Source organism: Astatotilapia calliptera, unplaced genomic scaffold, assembly GCF_900246225.1.
Source record: "Astatotilapia calliptera unplaced genomic scaffold, fAstCal1.2 U_scaffold_2, whole genome shotgun sequence".
Taxonomy (NCBI): Eukaryota; Metazoa; Chordata; class Actinopteri; order Cichliformes; family Cichlidae; genus Astatotilapia; species Astatotilapia calliptera.
The window spans coordinates 489,977-510,231 of record NW_020535729.1 but is presented as its reverse complement, the minus strand read 5'-3'; the positions used below and the strand labels follow the sequence as shown (position 1 = coordinate 510,231).

At 43.1% G+C, this 20,255-nt stretch overlaps 1 protein-coding gene across 1 annotated transcript; it reads left to right on the top strand.

The window, feature by feature from the left end:
• The first annotated feature begins 427 nt into the window (after positions 1 to 427).
• Positions 428 to 5,080, top strand: LOC113017747 (zinc finger protein 37-like). The gene is made up of 3 exons (XM_026160858.1): positions 428 to 777; positions 2,469 to 2,711; positions 3,587 to 5,080. Exons 1-3 carry the CDS (start codon positions 606 to 608, stop codon positions 4,609 to 4,611), a joined length of 1,440 nt encoding a protein of 479 aa, XP_026016643.1. The 5' UTR covers positions 428 to 605; the 3' UTR covers positions 4,612 to 5,080.
• The last annotated feature ends 15,175 nt before the right edge of the window (positions 5,081 to 20,255 follow it).

Sequence of the window (20,255 nt, the reverse complement as noted above, 5' to 3'; positions counted from 1 at the left end):
CCATCCCGTCACTGGTTTAACACGGGGTGTCGAACTCCAGGCCTCAGGGGCCAGTGTCCTGCAGGTTTTAGATAACACCCTTGGTCAACACACCTGAATCAAATGATTAGTTCATTACCAGGCTTCTGGAGAACTTCAAGACATGTTGAGGCGGTTATTTACCTTTAAATCAGCGGTGTTGTATCAAGGACACATCTAAAACCTGCAGGACACCGGCCCTCGAGGCCTAGAGTTCGACACCGGTGGTTTAAAACATAAAGACAAACAACTATCCAGGTTTTAGGTTTAGAAAAGAACCGGTTCTGTTCCCTGTGAAATAACATAACTTAACTGGAATAAATTTAAAAACTTTGCGGAATCCCACAAAACACGCCTTTTGCTTTATTGTCCCATGCGGAGATCCGTAGGACATGAGCGCCCCACGTGACCGCTTACAGCAAACCTCAGCAGAGTAGCGACGGCGGGAGAAGAGTTGCGCGTGCGCAGACGTGGCTGCCGTCCTATGAAGCAGACCGAGCTCAAGTATCGCTCCTGTTCCTGTCGATCAAACACCAATAACACAGCGTCGCTGTCGCTTCTATCGACCCGCAGCAGCTGAAGCAGCCATGTGTTCAGCTGAGTCTCTGAGAGAGTTCATACAGGAGAGGCTGGCTGCTGTTTGCCAACAAATCTTCTGCGAGGTTCAGAAAACCATCGTCCAGTATGAGGAGGAGATCCAGCGTCAGCGCAGACTGCTGGATATCAGCCGGAGACCCGACACACACTCACACGGCTCAGGTACGGACATGTGTGCTGAGCTCAGGTTCCTCTCTGTTGATGAAGACATGAAAGCTCGTCAGCGTCTCCGGGATTTCTCTGATGTTAGCTGGGAGCAGAAAGCTGTTACCTTGGTGATTAATTTTATTTCAGAGTCTAATTTGTGTAAAATATCAGACACTGGGCATCAGCTAAAGACTGCAGTCAGGTGTGTTTGGCTGTGTTTCTCAGTCGTACTGAAACATTCAGTGCAGTTTGAGTTCATCTGTGAGATTATTGTGTAGCAGGAGTAAAACCCTGAAAAGAAATAAACGCCTTGATGCTGATAAAGCAGCGAGTTTAAGGCCAGCATGTAGTTCAGGTTTTTAAGTCTTGAGCTACCCCTGATTTCCTCATATTTTGGTAAAGATAAATAAAATATGTGACCCGAGGGAGGTATCTATTTCAATAGGATGGAGCTGCAGCGTATATGCAGCTGTAAGTATATAGTCAGTTCCCCCAACTGGGTAAAGCACTATAAAAAGGAAAATCATCATTGTTGTCTCCACCCAAGCTCACCACCACGGTGCATGCAAAAGTGGCAAGAAAAAGATGAGTTTCCGTTCAGCGCCTACGCTGTCTGCAACGATATATTAAAAAAATAAAAGTAAACCACTCTCAACTACAATCAGTACACACATTGGAGCCTACTGATACAATGAAGAAAAACAACAAACAAATAAACAAAACAACATCGACAGCCACAGCTGTCACAATAATCTTCAGCTCTTCGCTGTCGAGTTAAACCAGTCTAAAACAAATTAAAACAAACACTGGTGTTTCGGGACCTTGGCCTGCAGCCAAAAATCCATCCAGGCAAAGCTGCAGCTTGGCAATCTGTAAATGAAAACAGGACATCACTTGCACTGAACAGTTGACCACAGCAGGAATACCCCTGTTCACAAGTTAGGGTCACACCCTAATAAGTATCGGCAAGTGGTGGCGGAGTCCACTACACATTTCTCTGTAGGAATAAAACAGTGTTTCCTTCTACAAGAGTGAAAATGACTTTAAGCCTCTGCCAAACTACAGAAACTCAAGTGGGACATGTTCCGTTGCCTCAAAGGGGAAAACTACCGACAAAGGTCAGGTCTCACCTGTCACACATAAAAAGAAGAATTTGAAGCAGCTGTTCCAGAGAGTTTAGACTTTCAGTCAATTTTTTTCTTTATGCTTTTGTGGAGTCAGATTAAGAATAATTAAAGAGACTAAAACACCAAATAATTTTTAATGATTTCATTATTACCATATTGTAATTTATATTTTTGATGGTACAACAGGGTAAAATGCCTGTGAAACAAAATTGATAAATTCAGTCTACAGTGTTGTTAAAGTCTTTACCCCCCTTCCTGATTTCAGAGACTGCGTCTTCTTTTGGCGTTTACTGGGCAGCTGGCATCCTCGTTGATGCATTGCTGCATCTTCTATTTCAGTCCATTATTACACTCTTAAATCTTACTTCCCATTCCTTCGTCTTTCAGGATCTTGCAAAGCTTGAAACGACCCATTAACGACCTATTAAATTAGTCATAGACGATTTTGATAGTTGACGTAATCGTGACTAGTCTACTGGTGACAGCCCTATTAGTTCAAAAGCAAAAATGAGTGAATGTGGCCTGTTGTTTGTTTTTATTAAGGAGTTGTTTCATCATCTTCTCTACTTCTCTCTTCAGAATTCCAACAGCTTCATGTTTGTGGGAAAGAGGAGCCTCTGACAGAACAGCAGGTCTTTAACCAGGAGATGATCTCCAGTGTGGACCAGGAGGATCCAGAGCCTCCACAGATGAAAGAGAGACAGGAGGAGGAACTGCAGCAGCTGGGAGTGAAGCAGGAGGCTGACGGTGTCAGAACTGATGATGAGTGGCTCAAACTGCTGGCGACCACCTGGAAACCCGAGATAAGGCTGCACAGAATAGGTTTGTAAAACTGGGATGATTCACAGGAAGAAATAAAGGTCAGAACTTTAATAAGCAGCATGAATGAAAATTTGACACTGAACCTACATTGTCTAAGTCTAAGAAGACGATTAAGTCTGAAAACCAATTACGCTGCTTCAGTAACAGAGTTGATTGAGATATTAATTGTTCTTAAAAATCATTGAAAGCACAGAGATAAGATATTTCTTTGGAACAGAGATGGGAACAGGTGATTGTTGTGTAAGTCTCAAATCTTTATCCTCAACTCTGAAGTGAAGTCCCAAGTCTGAAACTGTTGCAAATATATGTTAGATTTAAATAACAGACCATGTGTTCTTTTAAAGATCTGTATTATTATTAGAGATTAGAGACGTTCAAGCCAAACAGCACTTCGATTCTGCTGCAGGACAATGATCCAAAACACACCAGCAAGTCCACCTTAAGAAAAATAAGATGCTGTGGCGTGACCATAAAAAGCTGGTTTGCTGAAAACCCTCTAATGTGGCTGAGTTATAACAATTCTGCAAAGAAGGGTGTGCCACAGTTCCTTCACAGCTGTAACTGACTCAGTGCCATTTAAATGCTGGACTGCAGTTGTTGCTGTTAAGTGTGGCCCAACCAGTTATTATGTTTAGGGGGCAATCACTTTTTCACACAGGGCTGTGAAGGTTTTTATTTTTCACCTTAAAAAGACAGTTCATACTAAAAACCCAGCACGTCTGGTTGAATTGCAAGAATTCTGCAAAGATCGGTGGGTCAGATTCTCACTATGTAGAGACCTGTTAATCAGTCAGATCAGAATATATTTTCTCAGGTGTTTGTTGTTCTATATAAAAAAAAAATTTAAAAAAAATTGTTTTCATTTTTCTCTTCAGACCTTCAACCACTAAATGTCTGTGAGGACGAGGTGGAGAAGGAGGAACCACTCACAAACCAGGAAAACTATAACGAGGAGAGGAGCTCCAGTGTGGACCAGGAGGACCCAGACCCTCCACAGATTAATGAGGAACAGGAGGATCTCTGCAGCAGTCAGAAGGGAGAGCAGCTGGGAGTCAGGCAGGAGGCTGATATCTTCATGGTGACTCCTGCTTATGAGGAAAGTGACCACAGTGAAGCAGAACCAAACAGTGAGCAAATCTCTCACAGCTCTGCTGAAGCAGAGAGCCAAGATCAGGAAGAAAGTCAGCATGTGGACTCAGGGTCATCTGAAAATGCAGAGGTGAAGACAATCAGACGTCGCAAAAAGAAAAGTGACAGTAATAAAGTGGAAAATCCTGCTCTGTCAGAGAGTCAGGGTCAAAGTGGGGCAAGAAAAAAGACTGAACAATGTGACATCTGTGGGAAAAGTTTTCAGTTTAAATCACGCCTGACTGCACACGTGAGACGTCACACAGGTGAGAAACCGTATTCTTGTAGCACCTGTGGAAAGGCGTTTCTGTTTAAATCCCAACTGAATATACATATGAGACGTCACACAGGTGAGAAACCATATTCTTGTAGCACCTGTGATAAAACGTTTGTCCTTAGATCCCTACTAAACGCTCATGTAAGAGTTCACACAGGTGAGAAGGCATTTTTGTGTAGCACCTGTGGGAAAGCATTCACTTCCAACTCACAATTGACCACTCACACAAGAGTTCACACAGGTGAGAAGCCATATTCTTGTAGCACCTGTGGTAAAACCTTTAACTGTGCAACCTACCTGAAGAAACATGTCAGAGTTCACACAGGTGAGAAACCTTATCCTTGTAGCACCTGTGGGAAACAATTTAGTCAATGGATACACATGAATCGTCACATGAGGCGTCACACAGGTGAGAAGCCATATAGCTGCAGCACTTGTGGGAAAAGATTCCCTTACCAATCAGGATTGAAAGTTCACATGAATACACACAGGTGACACGGTTATGTGAAGGCTGCAGAATCTGTGGGAAAAGATTTTGTTAAATAGACACGTGATAATTTATGTTGCCTAAAAGTGTTATATTTAGAAAATGTGGGACAGAGTCATAGCAGTGTGTAGAGCTCACACTGACCAGGAGTCAAATCACTGCAACACCCGAGTGAAAAGATGACCGATATTCAAATTAGCATTTTCTGTCCAGAGTAGTAAAAACTCTCAGCATTCTTTATAAAGTTCATTACATTATTCTTATAGTTGTATCAGAGAAACCCTGATGTTACATTTAATGATGGTTAAAATTCAGTGTGCTCCTTTTCTTCCAGATCATTGTTCTGATCTGTTCTGATCATTGTTCTTTGAGATCACAGTACTGCTGGTTATTAAAGCATGTTAAATTTGAAATAGAGATTCCATTCATTACATTTTTTTTTTGAAGTAATCACTAACAAACAAAAGCAGCATAAGAGAGCGTTCTGTCTTTTTTCAGTTTTTCTTTGTACTTTTCTATAAGAAAACAAAAACATTTTTTACATTTAGAGAACATGCACCAGAAAAGTCATTCAATTTGTGTTTGGTGTTTTATTTGTGTGTTGTAACAATGCTTTTTGACAATAAATTCTATACCATTGCAAAGCCTATTTATTTCTCTTTAAATGGAAGCACATTTATAAGGAAAATTTTATTCATGGGTTGAGCAGCAGAGTTGAGAATGTAGATTGCATCCATGACAAACAGCTTATTCTGCTATTGTGTCATAATTTTTAGCTTCCAGAAGACCAGGTGCTGAAAAAAAGGTGCCTGATCGGCTCCTGACTAGCAGAATCTGTTATAGCAGTTGGGCTACGTTCACACTGCAGGTCTTAATGCTCAATTCCGATTTTTTGATCAAATCCGATTTTTTTGTCTGCTCGTTCACACTACAAATAAAATGCGACAGCAAACGCGCTCTAGTGTGAACGCTCAAAGCGGCCCGCATGCGCAAAAGAAGACGTCACACACAACGCGCTCTGTTTAGACCAAGAACAAACAGTATTGTTTGACTGATGGCCGTTAATATAAAGAATTCGGACTTCACGTTTCCCAATTTTTGCTTTAAGTTATTTTGTTATTTACATAATAATGTAGATAACCTAATAATGATCCTTATTGCTGTTTTAGAGGAGCGGTACTTCAAAGGATAGTTGCAGATTTCTGTCAGAATCTGCAGATTATACAGTACAAATAAAATGTTCACATTGTCTTCCCAACAGTTTCACTGACATCTACACTGGATGGCTAGGAAGCGTTCGCGATGTCTTCTCGGGCGCTGATAATTGGCTTCAGTCTTGTGTCGGTGACGTAAAAGGTGGATTTAATGCGACTTGACCGTTCAAACAGCAGTCGCTTTCTAAAACATTGGATATGTATCGGATTCAGTACCACATACGAAAGTGACCCAGATCGGATTTGAAAATATCGGATTTGCGCCGTTCACACTGTCATAGCATGATCGGATATGGGTCGCATAGGGTCAAAAAAATCGGATTTGATGCGCTTTCGCCTGCAGTGTGAACGTAGCCTTAGACAGATCTAGCAACTTCAACCTGTTATTCCACAAAACCAAGTTTCAGCATTATTTGCAGTGAGACAAAGTACTTTTTGTGCTTAGTTGATTTATTTCAGCAAGAAATATAAATTAATCAACTTGTACAGATACAGCAAAAACACTGAAGGGGTCCTCACCGATTACCGGCTGATGGGCCACCGTAATGATATCCACGTCTATGACAAGGAAGATGCAAGCATGACTAATGATGACGCTGAGAAAAAACAGTGGTAATGTCTTATGTATTCAGCAGGGGGAGCAGTGTTGACATTCATTTACAGGCTTGCAACATTATTTATTTATAATTGTTACATTTGTTCAGGAATCTCATTCTGACAGAATCATAACGTTGAGACTATTGAAGCCTCACAACAACAGTCCCCTCGTAGCACTTTACATTATAAGGCAAAGACCCTAAAATAAAACGGAGAAAGACTTTAATAATCAGATGAGCTGTTATGAAGAAAAGCTTTTGCAACAGTGGGAAGGAAAAACTCCCTTTTAACAGGAAGAAACATCGAGCAGAACCAGGCCTGGGGTGAGGCGGCCATCCTCGATCATATCAGGATAAACACACTCCGTAGAAGACAGCCAGAGATGAATAATAACTAATGATTAAATGCATAGAGATTCATAACCACATAGCGGGCGAATAGCGCTCAGTGCATCATGGGAATCCCCCACCAGCCTGCGCCTATTGAGGCATAACTAAAGGAGGATTCAGGGTCAGGAGCAGTTATGTACAGCTACTTTTAATACTACTGATATTTATTTAGACTCTTTCTCTCTGATTGATCTTTATGAGTTAACTTCAATAATTACTTCCTCCAAATCATCAATGTGTCTTTTAAGTCCCAAGGCTGCTTAAAGAAGTCGTAACATTAATGAATGATTTAGTTCTGCATATGGTGAATCTGTCCCCGTTACTGGACTCACATGTCCTCAGCCAGAATCTCTGAACAGGTCTGCAGAACCAGATGGCATCCCTACAGTTCACAGCACAGTGTGTGCACTGTGCAGTGAGTTCGTATGTTTGAGTGTTTGGAACATCCTTTGTCCAGTCCCCAAACCTTTGATTCAGAAAACTGATCAGAGGTTCGCACAAACTCTATTCAACCCCCCCCCCCCCCCCCCCCTTGTGCTCCAGTCAAATTTGATTGATTTAAAGGTTTTATCTCTGAAATAACTCTCTGGGAAACTGTTTTTGTCATGTAATTGGATTGCACTGTCAGGCCTCAACCCTGACCTGACCAAGTTGGGTGTATCACCTGAAAGCTAAGCTTCTGCTCGTCTAGCTCTTAGAGTCACTGAGGCACACAACTGACCACATAAAGCTGGAACTCTCTTAGGGGAAAAATTGAAAAATTAAAGAACAAACAAATAAAATAAAATATTGCTCATCAGATTATAACAGCTAAAAACATGAAATTTGCATTAATTGGATGACCTTTATCAAATATATTTGAAGACAACAATAACACCTCTCACTGTTTTGTCATGAAAGACGCAATGTGGCAAAATGTTGTAATAAAACTATTACAACAACTAACATCTGAGTAGAAAAGGGTTTTTTTTAACTGTAAAAAACATATTTAACAAATTATTTTCATAACTTTTCTTAATGCACGCTCAATCACCCAGGTAAATAAAACCCAAAAGTCTTGATCAAAGACCACTGATCGATCGTTTTTGATTGATGGCTGTGACAATTTGAATATTAATGATCACAAAGCTGAGGTTACAGCCTATTGTTAGTCTGTGGGCGAGTTTTAGTTATTGTGCAAATGTACTGTTTATAAGATTTGGGGAAACCTCCAGTCAGTTGATACTGAAGAAGTCACTTGGATGAGTGACGAAACATTTCTCTGACTAAAAACGCTACGTCCAGATGAACAGATCCAACCTTTTTGTAATTTTCTGAACTGAATGACCGAGTTTTTATCGAGGTATTCTTCTGTTTTAATTGCACGTGATTCACGATGAAATGCTTTGCTTACTTTGCAACAAAAACAACACTATCAAAGCTGCCCAAAGAGGCTATTCATACAATGAATTATATAAATGCAGTTTGTTCATGCCTCTATATGTGTAAATTATCCACCAAAGCAGAAAAAAGCAACATCATGTTTTCATGCTCCTGCAGCACATTGATGCTAAACGTTCTCAAACAGCTGATTTCATGCACTGACCTGTGCAAGTGAAATGAGATAAACGCTGTTAATCAATAACTTTTGTAGCTTCTGGCAGTCTGAACTTTGGAATAAAACACACTCTGAGTTGTAAGGGCTGTAACAACAACACTGGAATCACACTCACATTTGGTCCAAACTAGCAGCTTCCTCTGAGTGAGTCCAGCTACAGGAGAGAAAAGTGGGAAACTCCAACACTGCTGCTTCAAGCTGCTGACGCTCCACACACTGAATGTGAGTTTGAGCAAAAACACGACTCAAAGGAAGTTTCAGTGAAGGTGGTAGAGGAGGGAGGGGAGCCAGGACTGACTGTACTTCCTGTCTGCTGTTTTCAGCTCCACTCACAGACTCAATGGCTTCCAGATCAGAGGAGGATCTCTGCTGTCCGGTCTGTCAGGAGGTCTTCAGAGAGCAGAGCAGAGTGCCAGTGTGTCACATCTGCAGAGACTCAGAAAAACACACCAATCACAGATTCAGACCCATTGATGAAGCTGCACAACAACACAAGAAGGAACTTCAGGAAACTCTGGAGCCCTTAAAGAAGAAGTTAAATGTTTGCAAACGAGTTCAAGTGAAGTTTGATCAAACAGCAGAACACATTAAGGTCCAGGCCCGACACACAGAGAGGCAGATTAAGGAGCAGTTTAAGAAGCTTCAGCAGTTTCTAGCAGAGGAAGAGGAGGCCAGGCTGGCTGCACTGAGGGAGGAAGAGGAGCAGAAGAGTGGGATGATGAAGGAGAAGATGGAGGCTCTGAGCAGAGAGATAGCAGTTCTTTCAGACACAGTCAGAGCCACAGAGGAGGAGCTGAGAGCTGAAGACGTCTCATTCCTGCACAACTACAAGGCTGCAGTGGAAAGAGTCCAGCGCTGCCCCCTGCTGGATGATCCACAGCTGCCCTCAGGAGCTCTGATAGACCAGGCCAAACACCTGGGCAACCTGACCTTCAACATCTGGAACAACATGAAGTACATGGTCTCCTACACTCCTCTCATTCTGGACCCAAACACTGCAAATCCAAACCTCATCCTGTCTGAAGATCTGACCAGTGTGACTGACGACGAGGAGAGAGGCAGCAGCTTCCTGATAATCCAGAGAGATTTGATTATTACAGCTCTGTCGTGGGCTCTGAGGGCTTTAACTCAGGGACTCACAGCTGGGATATTGAAGTTGGAGACAGTACATGGTGGGGACTGGGTGTGTTAGCAGAGTCTGTGCAGAGGAAACAAAGCATACTCTCTGGATTATGGATAATATGGTTTGGGGAAGATAAATACTCTGCATGGTCTCCATTAGCAGGATCCACTGCTCTCTCAGCACAGATGATCCAAAGGATCAGAGTGAATCTGGACTGGAACAGAGGAAAGCTGTCGTTCTCTGATCCTGATACTAACACACACATACACACCTTCACACACACTTTCACTGACAGGATGTTCCCATACATTAGCACTGATGATGAAGTGAAAGTGTTGCCGTTGAAGGTGTCAGTGTCAGTGGAGCAGATGAGTTGAGAATGATGATATTTCTGTTTTTCCTTTTTTTCCTTTTAAAAATCCAGTTCTGTCTGGAAGCCTTTGCAATCAGAATTATGATCTGAATGCACTGTTGTGCCAAACACATTTTGCTTTTCCAAATCAGCTCTGTATATTCTCTATGGGCTCCCCTTTTTTAAGGTTTAACTGTTTATTTCGTCTATCTATGCTATTTTGGTTATTACAATATATGTTGTATAGAGTATGATCCTGTCTACGGCAGGGCAAGAAGGAAAAAGGAAAGAGGCCCTAGATGGCCAAAGGGTGACAGCCCTAGAGGGCCAGTCGATGAGCAGCAGATCCCACTATAGGTGAGAGCCGAGACCAGGGTCCCAGTGCTCCATGTGCTGAAGAACTGCCCAGTACACAAGACAGTTACCTCCTGACATGGAAGAGCTCAAAGCCACCCCTGGCCACCAAGGAAGCCGGTGAACTACCACACCACAATGTCCAACCACCGGCCCTGGAACCAACAAGTAAAAATGCCCAAGGTGAAGCGGTCAAAAGTCTGGCTGTACTTCACAGCAAAAGATGCAAACTCAGCAGCCTGCAACAAGTGCTTTAAGCTGATACTGTGATACTGTGCAAAGGAGGTAACACCAAGAATCTGATGACGAACCTGGCGATGTATAGTGCTTTTTTTTTTAAAGCCGAGAAATGCGCCGTATTTGATAGCTTGCTGCGAGACCTCACACATCTGCTGCGGGTGGGTTGCCTGTTATCAGACCCGGAGTTAGCAACATCCCCCAAGAACCCAAAGAGGAGAGTCCTGGCCCCTAGCCCTGCCAGTGTAGCAGAAATGATGACGGATGATGATGCAGCAGCAGCTGTTCTTCTCTGCGTGAGTAGCTTAATGTTGTTCGTGTGTAATTTACGTTGAGTAGGCTAACCACGTTATTACATTAATGCACGTAAGGTGAACTAGCAAACACCGTCGTAGTTACATGCGGCTGTCTTCTTGTTTGATGGCAGATACTCTCTTCACCCTGGCCAAAAAGGCTAAAATGACCAAAGAAAAAGTGGAAAACGGCTGAACATGAGAGGTTTTTGGACAAAGTTTGTGTTTTTTCCATTGATTAAGCACTGCTTCCAGCCAAGAGTGATACCATATATGCCCCATAGCTGCAGAAAAGGCTAACATTGTTATCTTTTTACAAAAAAACACCTGAACATGAGAGGTTTTTGGACAAAGTTTGTGTTTTTTCCATTGATTAAGCACTGCTTCCAGCCAAGAGTGATACCATATATGCCCTATAGCTGCAGAAAAGGCTAACATTGTTTCTTTTTACAAAAAAACAGCTGAACATGAGAGGTTTTAGGACAAAGTTTGTGTTCTCCATTCTTTAAGCACCGGCACCGTTTCAAAAGTACCGGTTTGGCACCGGTATCGGATAAAACTTAAACGATACCCATCCCTACCCAGAAGTGGCGAGCCAGGAAATAACTCCTCCCACCACAGAGAGTAGACTATAGTGTGTAGATGAGTCCCACATCTTGGGGCTGTGACTGTGTCACAACACCAGAAAGGAAGAAGACACACTAGTCTGGGTCTGGGACAAGCTGCACTCAGCACTGGTTACTCCCTCACATGGACACCCCATCCCATCCCACACAATGGGCCTGCAGGCACCTAGAAGAGGTCAGCCACCCAACTAGAGACAAGGACCCACCACCACAAGCACTCCAGGCCCCACACACCAAGATCGCTAGGCAGCACCCACCCCAGTCCCCCACCACCACGAACTGAGGCAGAAACCCAGACCCTCCAAAACTACAACCACAGCTCTTTAGGGTCCAGGAAGCCGCCAGACCTATAAGTTTCAGAGAATGCCTTAATTCACTATTAAGGAACCCAGGCAAATGAGACCACCCCTATTAAATAATAGGATGAATCAGTGGGGACCAGAGAGAAACGAATAAACGCAGTTCATCTTTTGAGGAGGAAAACACTATCTACAGACTGATGTGATCTAGAAATAAATGTAAATATTGATTGATACACAAACTTTTTTTTTTTATTTAACAGTTTTCTTAGTGATGCATAACAAAGTAAGGAGTATAAGTGATGTATTTAGTTGTGTAGTTACTGATGTCACCTAAGATGCACACTTTGGGTGAGGTTGGGATACTGCAACTAAACCATGTGGAGAAGTCTTCACACATCCTCTGCCAGAACATCTAGAAAGGCGTGCAGGACCATATAGCTTGCATATAGTTCTCAGCAGAGTTGTCTTTGCAATGGGTGCATATGTTTGAGTGTGTAAGGCCCATTTGGGACAGCCTTTGTCCTGTAAGTTTGGGCTTTCACTCATTTTGAAGGTATTGAGCACATACAGACATTTTACTCTGGATTAATGAAAAGATCTTGCTCCCACTTTACGGTTGAGACAGAAATTGATGAATCAATTTTAAATGAAAGCTTTTGATATTTTGATAGCCATTTGAGGGCACAGATATTTACACATCTTTAGGTATAGATATTTCTAGATTCAATTGATTGGGATTAAAATTTTCCGGTATGTCTCATTTCAGTTGCTGATATTTAAGAAATGTGTTTGTTGATGATTCCATATCTGGATACAACTTCTTGAAATGAAATAAACTTTCCATTTTGTATAACATGTTCAAGATTTTGTATCCCTTTCTCAATGAACAATGATGATACTTCTAATGTTGTTTCCTGTCAGTGAGTTGAAGCTGTTAAACTGCAGCTGTCCTCCTGCTGCCTCGTTGTTCCAAAGCTCTTTGTTTCTCTTTTAGTTTCACTGTTTCTTTCTGTTTCTGCTGTCCACCTTTTCACATGGAAAATCATTTCACTGTTTCTCACTGAATGACTCCCCAAACTAGATTTGAAATTCTATCAAGTTTCTAATCATTACAAGTGATTCATGTTTCTATTTGATGTGTAAATGGAGATGATTTAGTTTGCTGGGATATGGACTGACATGTGTTGAATGGGAGGAGCAGTTTGTTGTTGTCTTCTTGTCTGTTTATGACAACAATAAATATGTTGTTGAAACAATGATTCATGTTTAACTCCATATATGAAATGTTTCTGATCTTTGAATTCTGTTTGATTAAAGACTTTCTTCATGACACAAATGAGATTTCAGTGTATTAATAGAACTAAATAAGCTCAGAGTTGAAAGGCTGGAGTATTATGTACGTGCTTCACTGTCAGGATCTTCAGGGGGATTCAAAGGGAAACATCAAACTGCTGTAATGAGATAAACTAGTTGGGCTGAACACACTTATCTGTAGTTTGTCTCCATCCAGGATCATCAGAATATAATGAACATGTGTGAAGAGCCACAAAATGCTGCTGCCCTCTCAGCATGATGAGCTCCAGCCTTTGTTAGCAGGACAACAGGAAACATGAGACAACTTTCAGAGACAGTAACCAACTGTGGCCACAAGATGGCAGCAGCTGATCTGAGATCCTTTATGTTAGCACAGAAATATTAGCTTCTGTCATGACTGATGAAGTTACTAGTTAATAAAGTTTCCAGTAAAGTGTTTAATCGCAGCCACAGATTGACAGCAAATATCTCGATTAGCTTCAGTGCATCTATAATAAATATGTGCAAGTTTCAGTGCTTCGTTTAAACTGTATGATACTTATACTGACCCAGGGTCAGTGTAAAATACAATCCCAGCTGTGTGAACAAAGCCTGGCTCCTTTAATCCTGCATGACAAACCTCAGGATGCAGGTTATTATTACTCTTTCCTGCTGACACACCTGTCACACCTGAGAGTCAGCTAGAAACTTACAGTGACGTGGACATCATGCAAAGACTGCCAGACTCTGTAATACTGCAAATGATCAGTGACTCAAGTTAACACTAAACTTTAAATGGTACCTCTGTGTCTCTGTGTGTGTGCTGAACATTTAGACTCGGCGTTTCAGTCAGGCTGCATCAGCTGAAATATGTAAATAATAATATTTTTTATTCAGGTGTGGGGAAAATACATAAGACTGCAGTGAAGCGATGTACCAGATTAATACCTGGAAATCCTGTTTGGCTTTTTTCATTTTAATTCTCTTCTCTGTTTTCCAGAACAGTTCTCCACAGTCGCTGTCCACATGGGTCAGTGGGACCAAGAAGCACTCTGCTAATGTGGGACTCTGACTAGCAACATCCAGCAGGACCCAGACAGCGTTCTCTATCTCCCAGCTGGAGTTTTTGTTTGTCTGTGACTGGAGAGTCAGATTTTTATTGAGCTTCATACTTGCAGAGTTAAGTCAGTTTACACAGATCCCTCCCACCCTGGCTTTTATGTGCTAGATTTCTTATCTGAAACAGTAATATTTCAGTGACTGCTGCTTATACCACAGGTTAATACACTCTACTGATCCCTGATAGGAGAATCATCACCTGTGCCAACAAAGAAGCCTGGTGGATGTTTGTTTACAGTCTGATGATGGGACATCATGCTCTGCATCTTCAAAGTTTGTCTCTTGATTATCATTCATACACAGTAATTTGAAGTATGCTTATATATAGTAGAGCAGCACTCCAGGGCAAAAAAATATATTTAAAAATATTTATCACGATATATATTTGAGAATTTGCGATAACGATATAACTGACAACATAACTGACACTAGACAAAATACTTTACAACTCCACAACTTTATTAGTGCAAAAAAAACCCATCAATGTATTTTCACTGAAACAAGCAGCTGTTTTTTATGTGCATTAAATCTATATAAAAATTTAACAATGCAAATGCAAAATCCTTGCTGACATTTTAACCAAAAGGCATTTCCAGTGGAAATTGGCCGACACACTCAGCATAACCATGTATAATATGCACAAAACTTAAAGTGAGGTTAAACACACACAATGCAATAATATTACGTTGAAGCACAGTACGTATCACTCCGCGAGGCTCCCGACTACGGTAGCCGTAATGCTCCAACAATCCATCAAGCAGTGCGGTTGCGTAGCTTAGCAAAGTCATGCTAAAACATTTTTGACAGATTTTTGTGTCACGGTTCTGGGTCCGTTGGACCCAGTATTTTGAGTTTATGTTTTGGTTTATTCCTGCTTCATGGATTGTTTTCTTCTCGTAGTGATGATGATGATTATTATTTCTTGTTTCTGTTTATCCGTGCTTAAGGATTTGTTCTCAGTTATATCTCACGTTTAGTTTAGTTCAGATTCCATGTGTCATTCTGTCTGTCTCTCAGTGTAAAGTCTGCATGCTTGTTTAGTAATTCATGTTTCCTGTTTTATTGTGAAAGTCTTTGTCTTATGTTAGTGTGTGCAGCTTAGCTCCCCCGTCTCGTTAGCCCTGATCTCTCCCAGCTGTGTCTCCCTCCTGTTGCCGATTCCCCCGTTACTACCCTGTGTATATAAGCCCTGTGTTTTCCCATGCTCAGTGTCGTGTCGTACCCTCAGAATTATGCCTGTGTGTCCTTGGTCTCAGTGTTCCATCCTCACTCCATGTTTGTTTTTCTGCCAGCAATAAAGCTGAGGTTTTTTTGAGTTTCAATTCTGTGTTCGAGTCCTGCATTTGGATCCTCATCTCTGCCTGCCCGCACACAGAGCCTTGACAGAACGACGCGACCAGTAATGGATCCAGCGGACTCACCGTGGAAGCGCAGCTCCCGTTTTGACGGGACTCGGCTAGCGCTTGGAGGGCCTCCGTGCTGCCGTTCCTCGCTGGCAGCCTACCCTTCGGCCCACTCGTCTGCTTCCTCCCCGCGGACGCCCAGGTCTCGCAGAAAACGCTCCAGCCGGTCCCGGGAGGATTACTACGAGCCTGCAAGCAATCAGCTCACGCCTGCACAAGCCTTTTACAAGATGTTAGGGATTATTATCGTGCCACCTGACTCACCCAGCATTTCCACATCACAGCAGGAGCAGCCACAGCAGAGTCCTCCCTCGTCACATTCCGCCAGCGCCGCTCCCTCTTCAACAGGGAGGCAGCGAACACGCCGCCAGCACTCACAGCTCCAGCAGGAGCCTGGGATTCAGCTCAAACAACCGCCTAGGGTGAGTGACAGAGTCTCCCTTCATTTGCCTTTTTTGTCAAGGGATAGACAGACTGTTTCCCCCAAAGCTGCGAACGCCAGCTACATGAACATTACAGCTCGTGTTTCTCCGGTTCGGGAAAATAAGAGTTTTCGTTTTAAGAATGACTATTTTCCCATTGGTTCAGAAGACTGTGCGCCTGATGTTTTTTCAGATCCAGGAGTTAAGACTGTTCCGTCTGGATCTGTTTATTCTGGAGCTATGTTTATTCAGTCAGCTGCCCGTCCGCTTTCAGCTCAGTCCCCTGCTCAGCAGCCACCTGTAGCTCAGTCTCCAGTGTCCCCTGCTCGGCAGCCACCTGTAGCTCAGTCTCCAGTGTCCCCTGCTCGGCAGCCACCTGTAGCTCAGTCTCCAGTGTCCCCTGCTCGGCAGCCACCTGTAGCTCAGTCTCCAGTGTCCCCTGCTCGGCAGCCACCTGTAGCTCAGTCTCCAGTGTCCCCTGCTCGGCAGCCACCTGTAGCTCAGTCTCCAGTGTCCCCTGCTCGGCAGCCACCTGTAGCTCAGTCTCCAGTGTCCCCTGCTCGGCAGCCACCTGTAGCTCAGTCTCCAGTGTCCCCTGCTCGGCAGCCACCTGTAGCTCAGTCTCCAGTGTCCCCTGCTCGGCAGCCACCTGTAGCTCAGTCTCCAGTGTCCCCTGCTCGGCAGCCACCTGTAGCTCAGTCTCCAGTGTCCCCTGCTCGGCAGCCACCTGTAGCTCAGTCTCCAGTGTCCCCTGCTCGGCAGCCACCTGTAGCTCAGTCTCCAGTAGTGATGGGACGTTCTGTATCGAGGCTTCGGAGCGTGTGTCGAGTAATGGAGGGGGCGTTTCCGCGAAGCGCGTATCGAGGCTTGCTTCATTTATGGGAGGAGCTGAAAATGATGACGTCCGAAGCCTCGCTGCCCGGCTGTACCACGTGACTGGTTCATGAAGTGGTTCGAACTTTGCCGCGAGCTATGACAGCGATATAAACCCCTCAGACTTCAATCAAAATGTGGGTGTTTGATGGAGAGTTGCGGTTAGAGAGAGTTTGGAGACAGTTTGGAGGTTTATGAGAGTGAGGAGAGAAAGTCAGGAGAGAATGGAGCCAGCTAAGAAGAGGAGGATGTCCTCCCCTGTGTGGGAACATTTTGATTTTATTCCTCCCAACAAGGTGTGTAAATTTCTACAGAAGATGTATTTTCATGATACTTGTTGCCCTATCATATATGTATGTGCTCTTAACCTGAAAGGTATAAATACGGAAGTGTGTGTGCAATAAAAGATGGCGCAGAGGAAGGTGTGTCCCTCTGATGTAAAACTCTAAACAACGTGTGTATGGTTTATTCCTCCGTGAGATATGCGAGTAACCCCGGTATTTCTGCCCTAAAAATGGAACCTCCAACAGGTTATGGGCCCAGAAGGGATGTGGGAAGCCGGTGGAACCGTCTATGCTTCGACGGAGACGAGAGAAACTATGAACTGTGGGAAACAAAGTTCCTGGGATACCTGCGGCTACTTGGGCTAAAGGCTGCCATTCTGAACGAGCCCGGCGAGTCGGAGGAAGAAGACAAGGACTTGGATGAAAAGAATGAAGTAGCTTATGCAGAGCTAATCCAAGTATTGGATGATAGAAGTCTTTCACTCGTGATGAGAGATGCCAAGGATGACGGACGAAAAGCGTTGGAGATTCTGAGAGAGCACTACGCCGGTAAGGGTACACCACGTGTGATTAGCCTGTACACGGAGCTAACGTCGCTACAGAAAACTCCCATTGAGAGCGTCACAGACTATATGATAAGGGCTGAGACTGCCATTACAGCTCTGAGGAATGCAGAAGAGACATTAAGTGATGGACTGCTTATTGCAATGGTGCTAAAAGGGTTGCCTGAATCTTTCAAGCCGTTTGCCATACATGTAACCCACAGTGACAAAGCAATGACATTTAGTGAATTCAAAGCTAAATTAAGAAGCTACGAGAGCACCGAAAAGGCCACATGTTCTGAAGACAATGTGATGAAGGCAAATAACTGGAAGAAAGAGAGAGACAATGCAGAAATAACATGTTACAACTGTGGAAAAGAGGGTCATATAGCACGTGAGTGTTACACAAAGACCGAAAGGAAAGAACAAAAAGTGAAGCAGTGGTGCGGTTACTGTAAAAGCTCAACGCATAAGGACAGCGACTGTCGCCGACGAAAGAAGATTACTGCTAAACACGTAACTGATGCAGAAGATCATAGTTTCGCGTTCAAAGCCAAAGACTGTGGAAATCAAGGGCTGAAACAGAGAGGCCTAATGGTTGATACAGGGGCCACTTCTCACATTATTACGGACATTCAGAGATTTAAGAGTTTTGATGAGACATTCACACCTGGAAGACACTTCATGGAATTAGCTGACGGAACGAGGACGAGTGGGGTCGCACTGAAGAGGGGAGATGTGGAGGTCTATCTACAAGACAGCGAGGGACGAAAGGTGAAGGCGACACTGGAGGGAGCACTTTACATTCCCTCTTACCCGCAAGATATCTTCTCGGTTCAGGCGGCAACGGCCAAAGGAGCCTCAGTAACCTTCAAGAAGGGCTGCAACCAGCTTATCCATAAGAACGGGACAAGGTTTAAGATAAGTGAATATGAACGCCTATACTATTTGAACAGTGTTACATCTGATCATTATGTTGACAACGACGAATGCAATGGCTGTCATGATGTAGAAACTTGGCACAAAATCCTCGGCCATTGCAACTATGAAGACTTGGTTAAACTAGAGGACATTACCGAGGGTATGAAAATAAAAGGTAAAGCTAAACATTACCAAGACTGTGAAGTGTGTACAAAAGGCAAATTTATCCAAACCAGGAATAGAGAGCCTGATGAAAGAGCAGAAGAAGCATTAGAGCTAGTGCACACTGACTTAGCTGGACCGATAGAACCAGAAGCTAAAGACGGGTTCAGGTACACGTTAGCATTTACTGACGATTACTCAGGCACAATGTTTGTGTACTTTCTAAAGGCTAAAAGTGACACCGTAAAAGCAACTGAAAAGTTTTTGGCAGACGTCGCCCCCTATGGGCAAGTAAAGAGAATCAGATCAGACAATGGAACTGAATTTACATCTAAAGAGTTTCAGACATTGTTAAATAAAAACACGATAAGGCATGAGACATCAGCGCCGTATTCACCTCATCAGAATGGGACTGCCGAGAGACAATGGCGAACACTTTTTGAAATGGCACGGTGTATGTTGATCGAAAGTAACCTGCCAAAAAGATTATGGACTTATGCTGTTATGACTGCCGCAGTAATTCGTAATAGGTGTTACAACAGACGCAAGATGTGACGAAGGAGTTTTTGTGGGTTACGATAAAAACAGTCCGTCATATCTAATCTACTACCCTAAAACAGGACGAGTTCTTAGACATAGGTTGGTCAAGTTCCTCACTAAAAGTGTAGTTGAGCACCAAACCCAGACCACTCAGGTTGATGACAATGGAGATGATGATTTGACTCCAGGGGACATCTTGAAGTACCCCGCTAGAAAGGACAAAACAGGGAATGACCAGAGATCAGATGAAAGTATGATCCTGGAACCTGAAAGTGACATTCAGGACAATGGCATAAATGATGCACAAAACTCAGACAAACAGAGTAATAGAACAGAGTCTGAACGATATCCCAAACGAAACAGGAGAAGGCCAGATTACCTGAAAGACTATGTCCAAACTGCAGAAGACGACCAAACATCACTGACTGTAGATTACTGTTACAGGGTGATGTACGACATACCAAAGACTTTTGAAGAAGCTATGCAGTCATCGAACTCTAAGTGTTGGTCAGATGCTATGGAAGATGAAATAAGATCCTTGAAAGACAATAATACGTTTACTTTAACCACGCTGCCAGAAGGTAAAAATGCAGTGGGGGGGAGATGGGTGTATGTGATAAAAGAGAACCCAAATCAGACTAAAACATTTAAAGCAAGATATGTTGCTAAAGGCTATAGCCAAGTTCAAGGCATTGATTACAAAGAAACCTTTTCGCCGACTGCAGATATGACGTCAGTGCGTACGCTGATGCAATTAGCAGTACAGCACAACTTTAAACTCCATCAAATGGACGTGAAGACTGCTTATTTGCACGCCCCAATCGATTGTGAGGTGTATATGCAGCAACCAGAAGGTTTTGAAGTAAAGTCAGACACAGGTGAAAAACTGGTCTGTAAACTAAACAAATCACTATATGGTTTGAAACAATCTGGCAGGAACTGGAATAAGATGTTACATGACCATTTATGTGAAAAAGGTTACAAACAAAATCCTGTAGACCATTGTGTA

Coding starts and splice junctions, on each gene's coding strand:
- LOC113017747 (XM_026160858.1), top strand. CDS start 606: ATGTGTTCAGCTGAGTCTCTGAGAGAGTTCATACAGGAGAGGCTGGCT. Junction 778..2,468: donor CACACACTCACACGGCTCAG/GTACGGACATGT, acceptor TTCTCTCTTCAG/AATTCCAACAGCTTCATGTT. Junction 2,712..3,586: donor GATAAGGCTGCACAGAATAG/GTTTGTAAAACT, acceptor TTTTCTCTTCAG/ACCTTCAACCACTAAATGTC.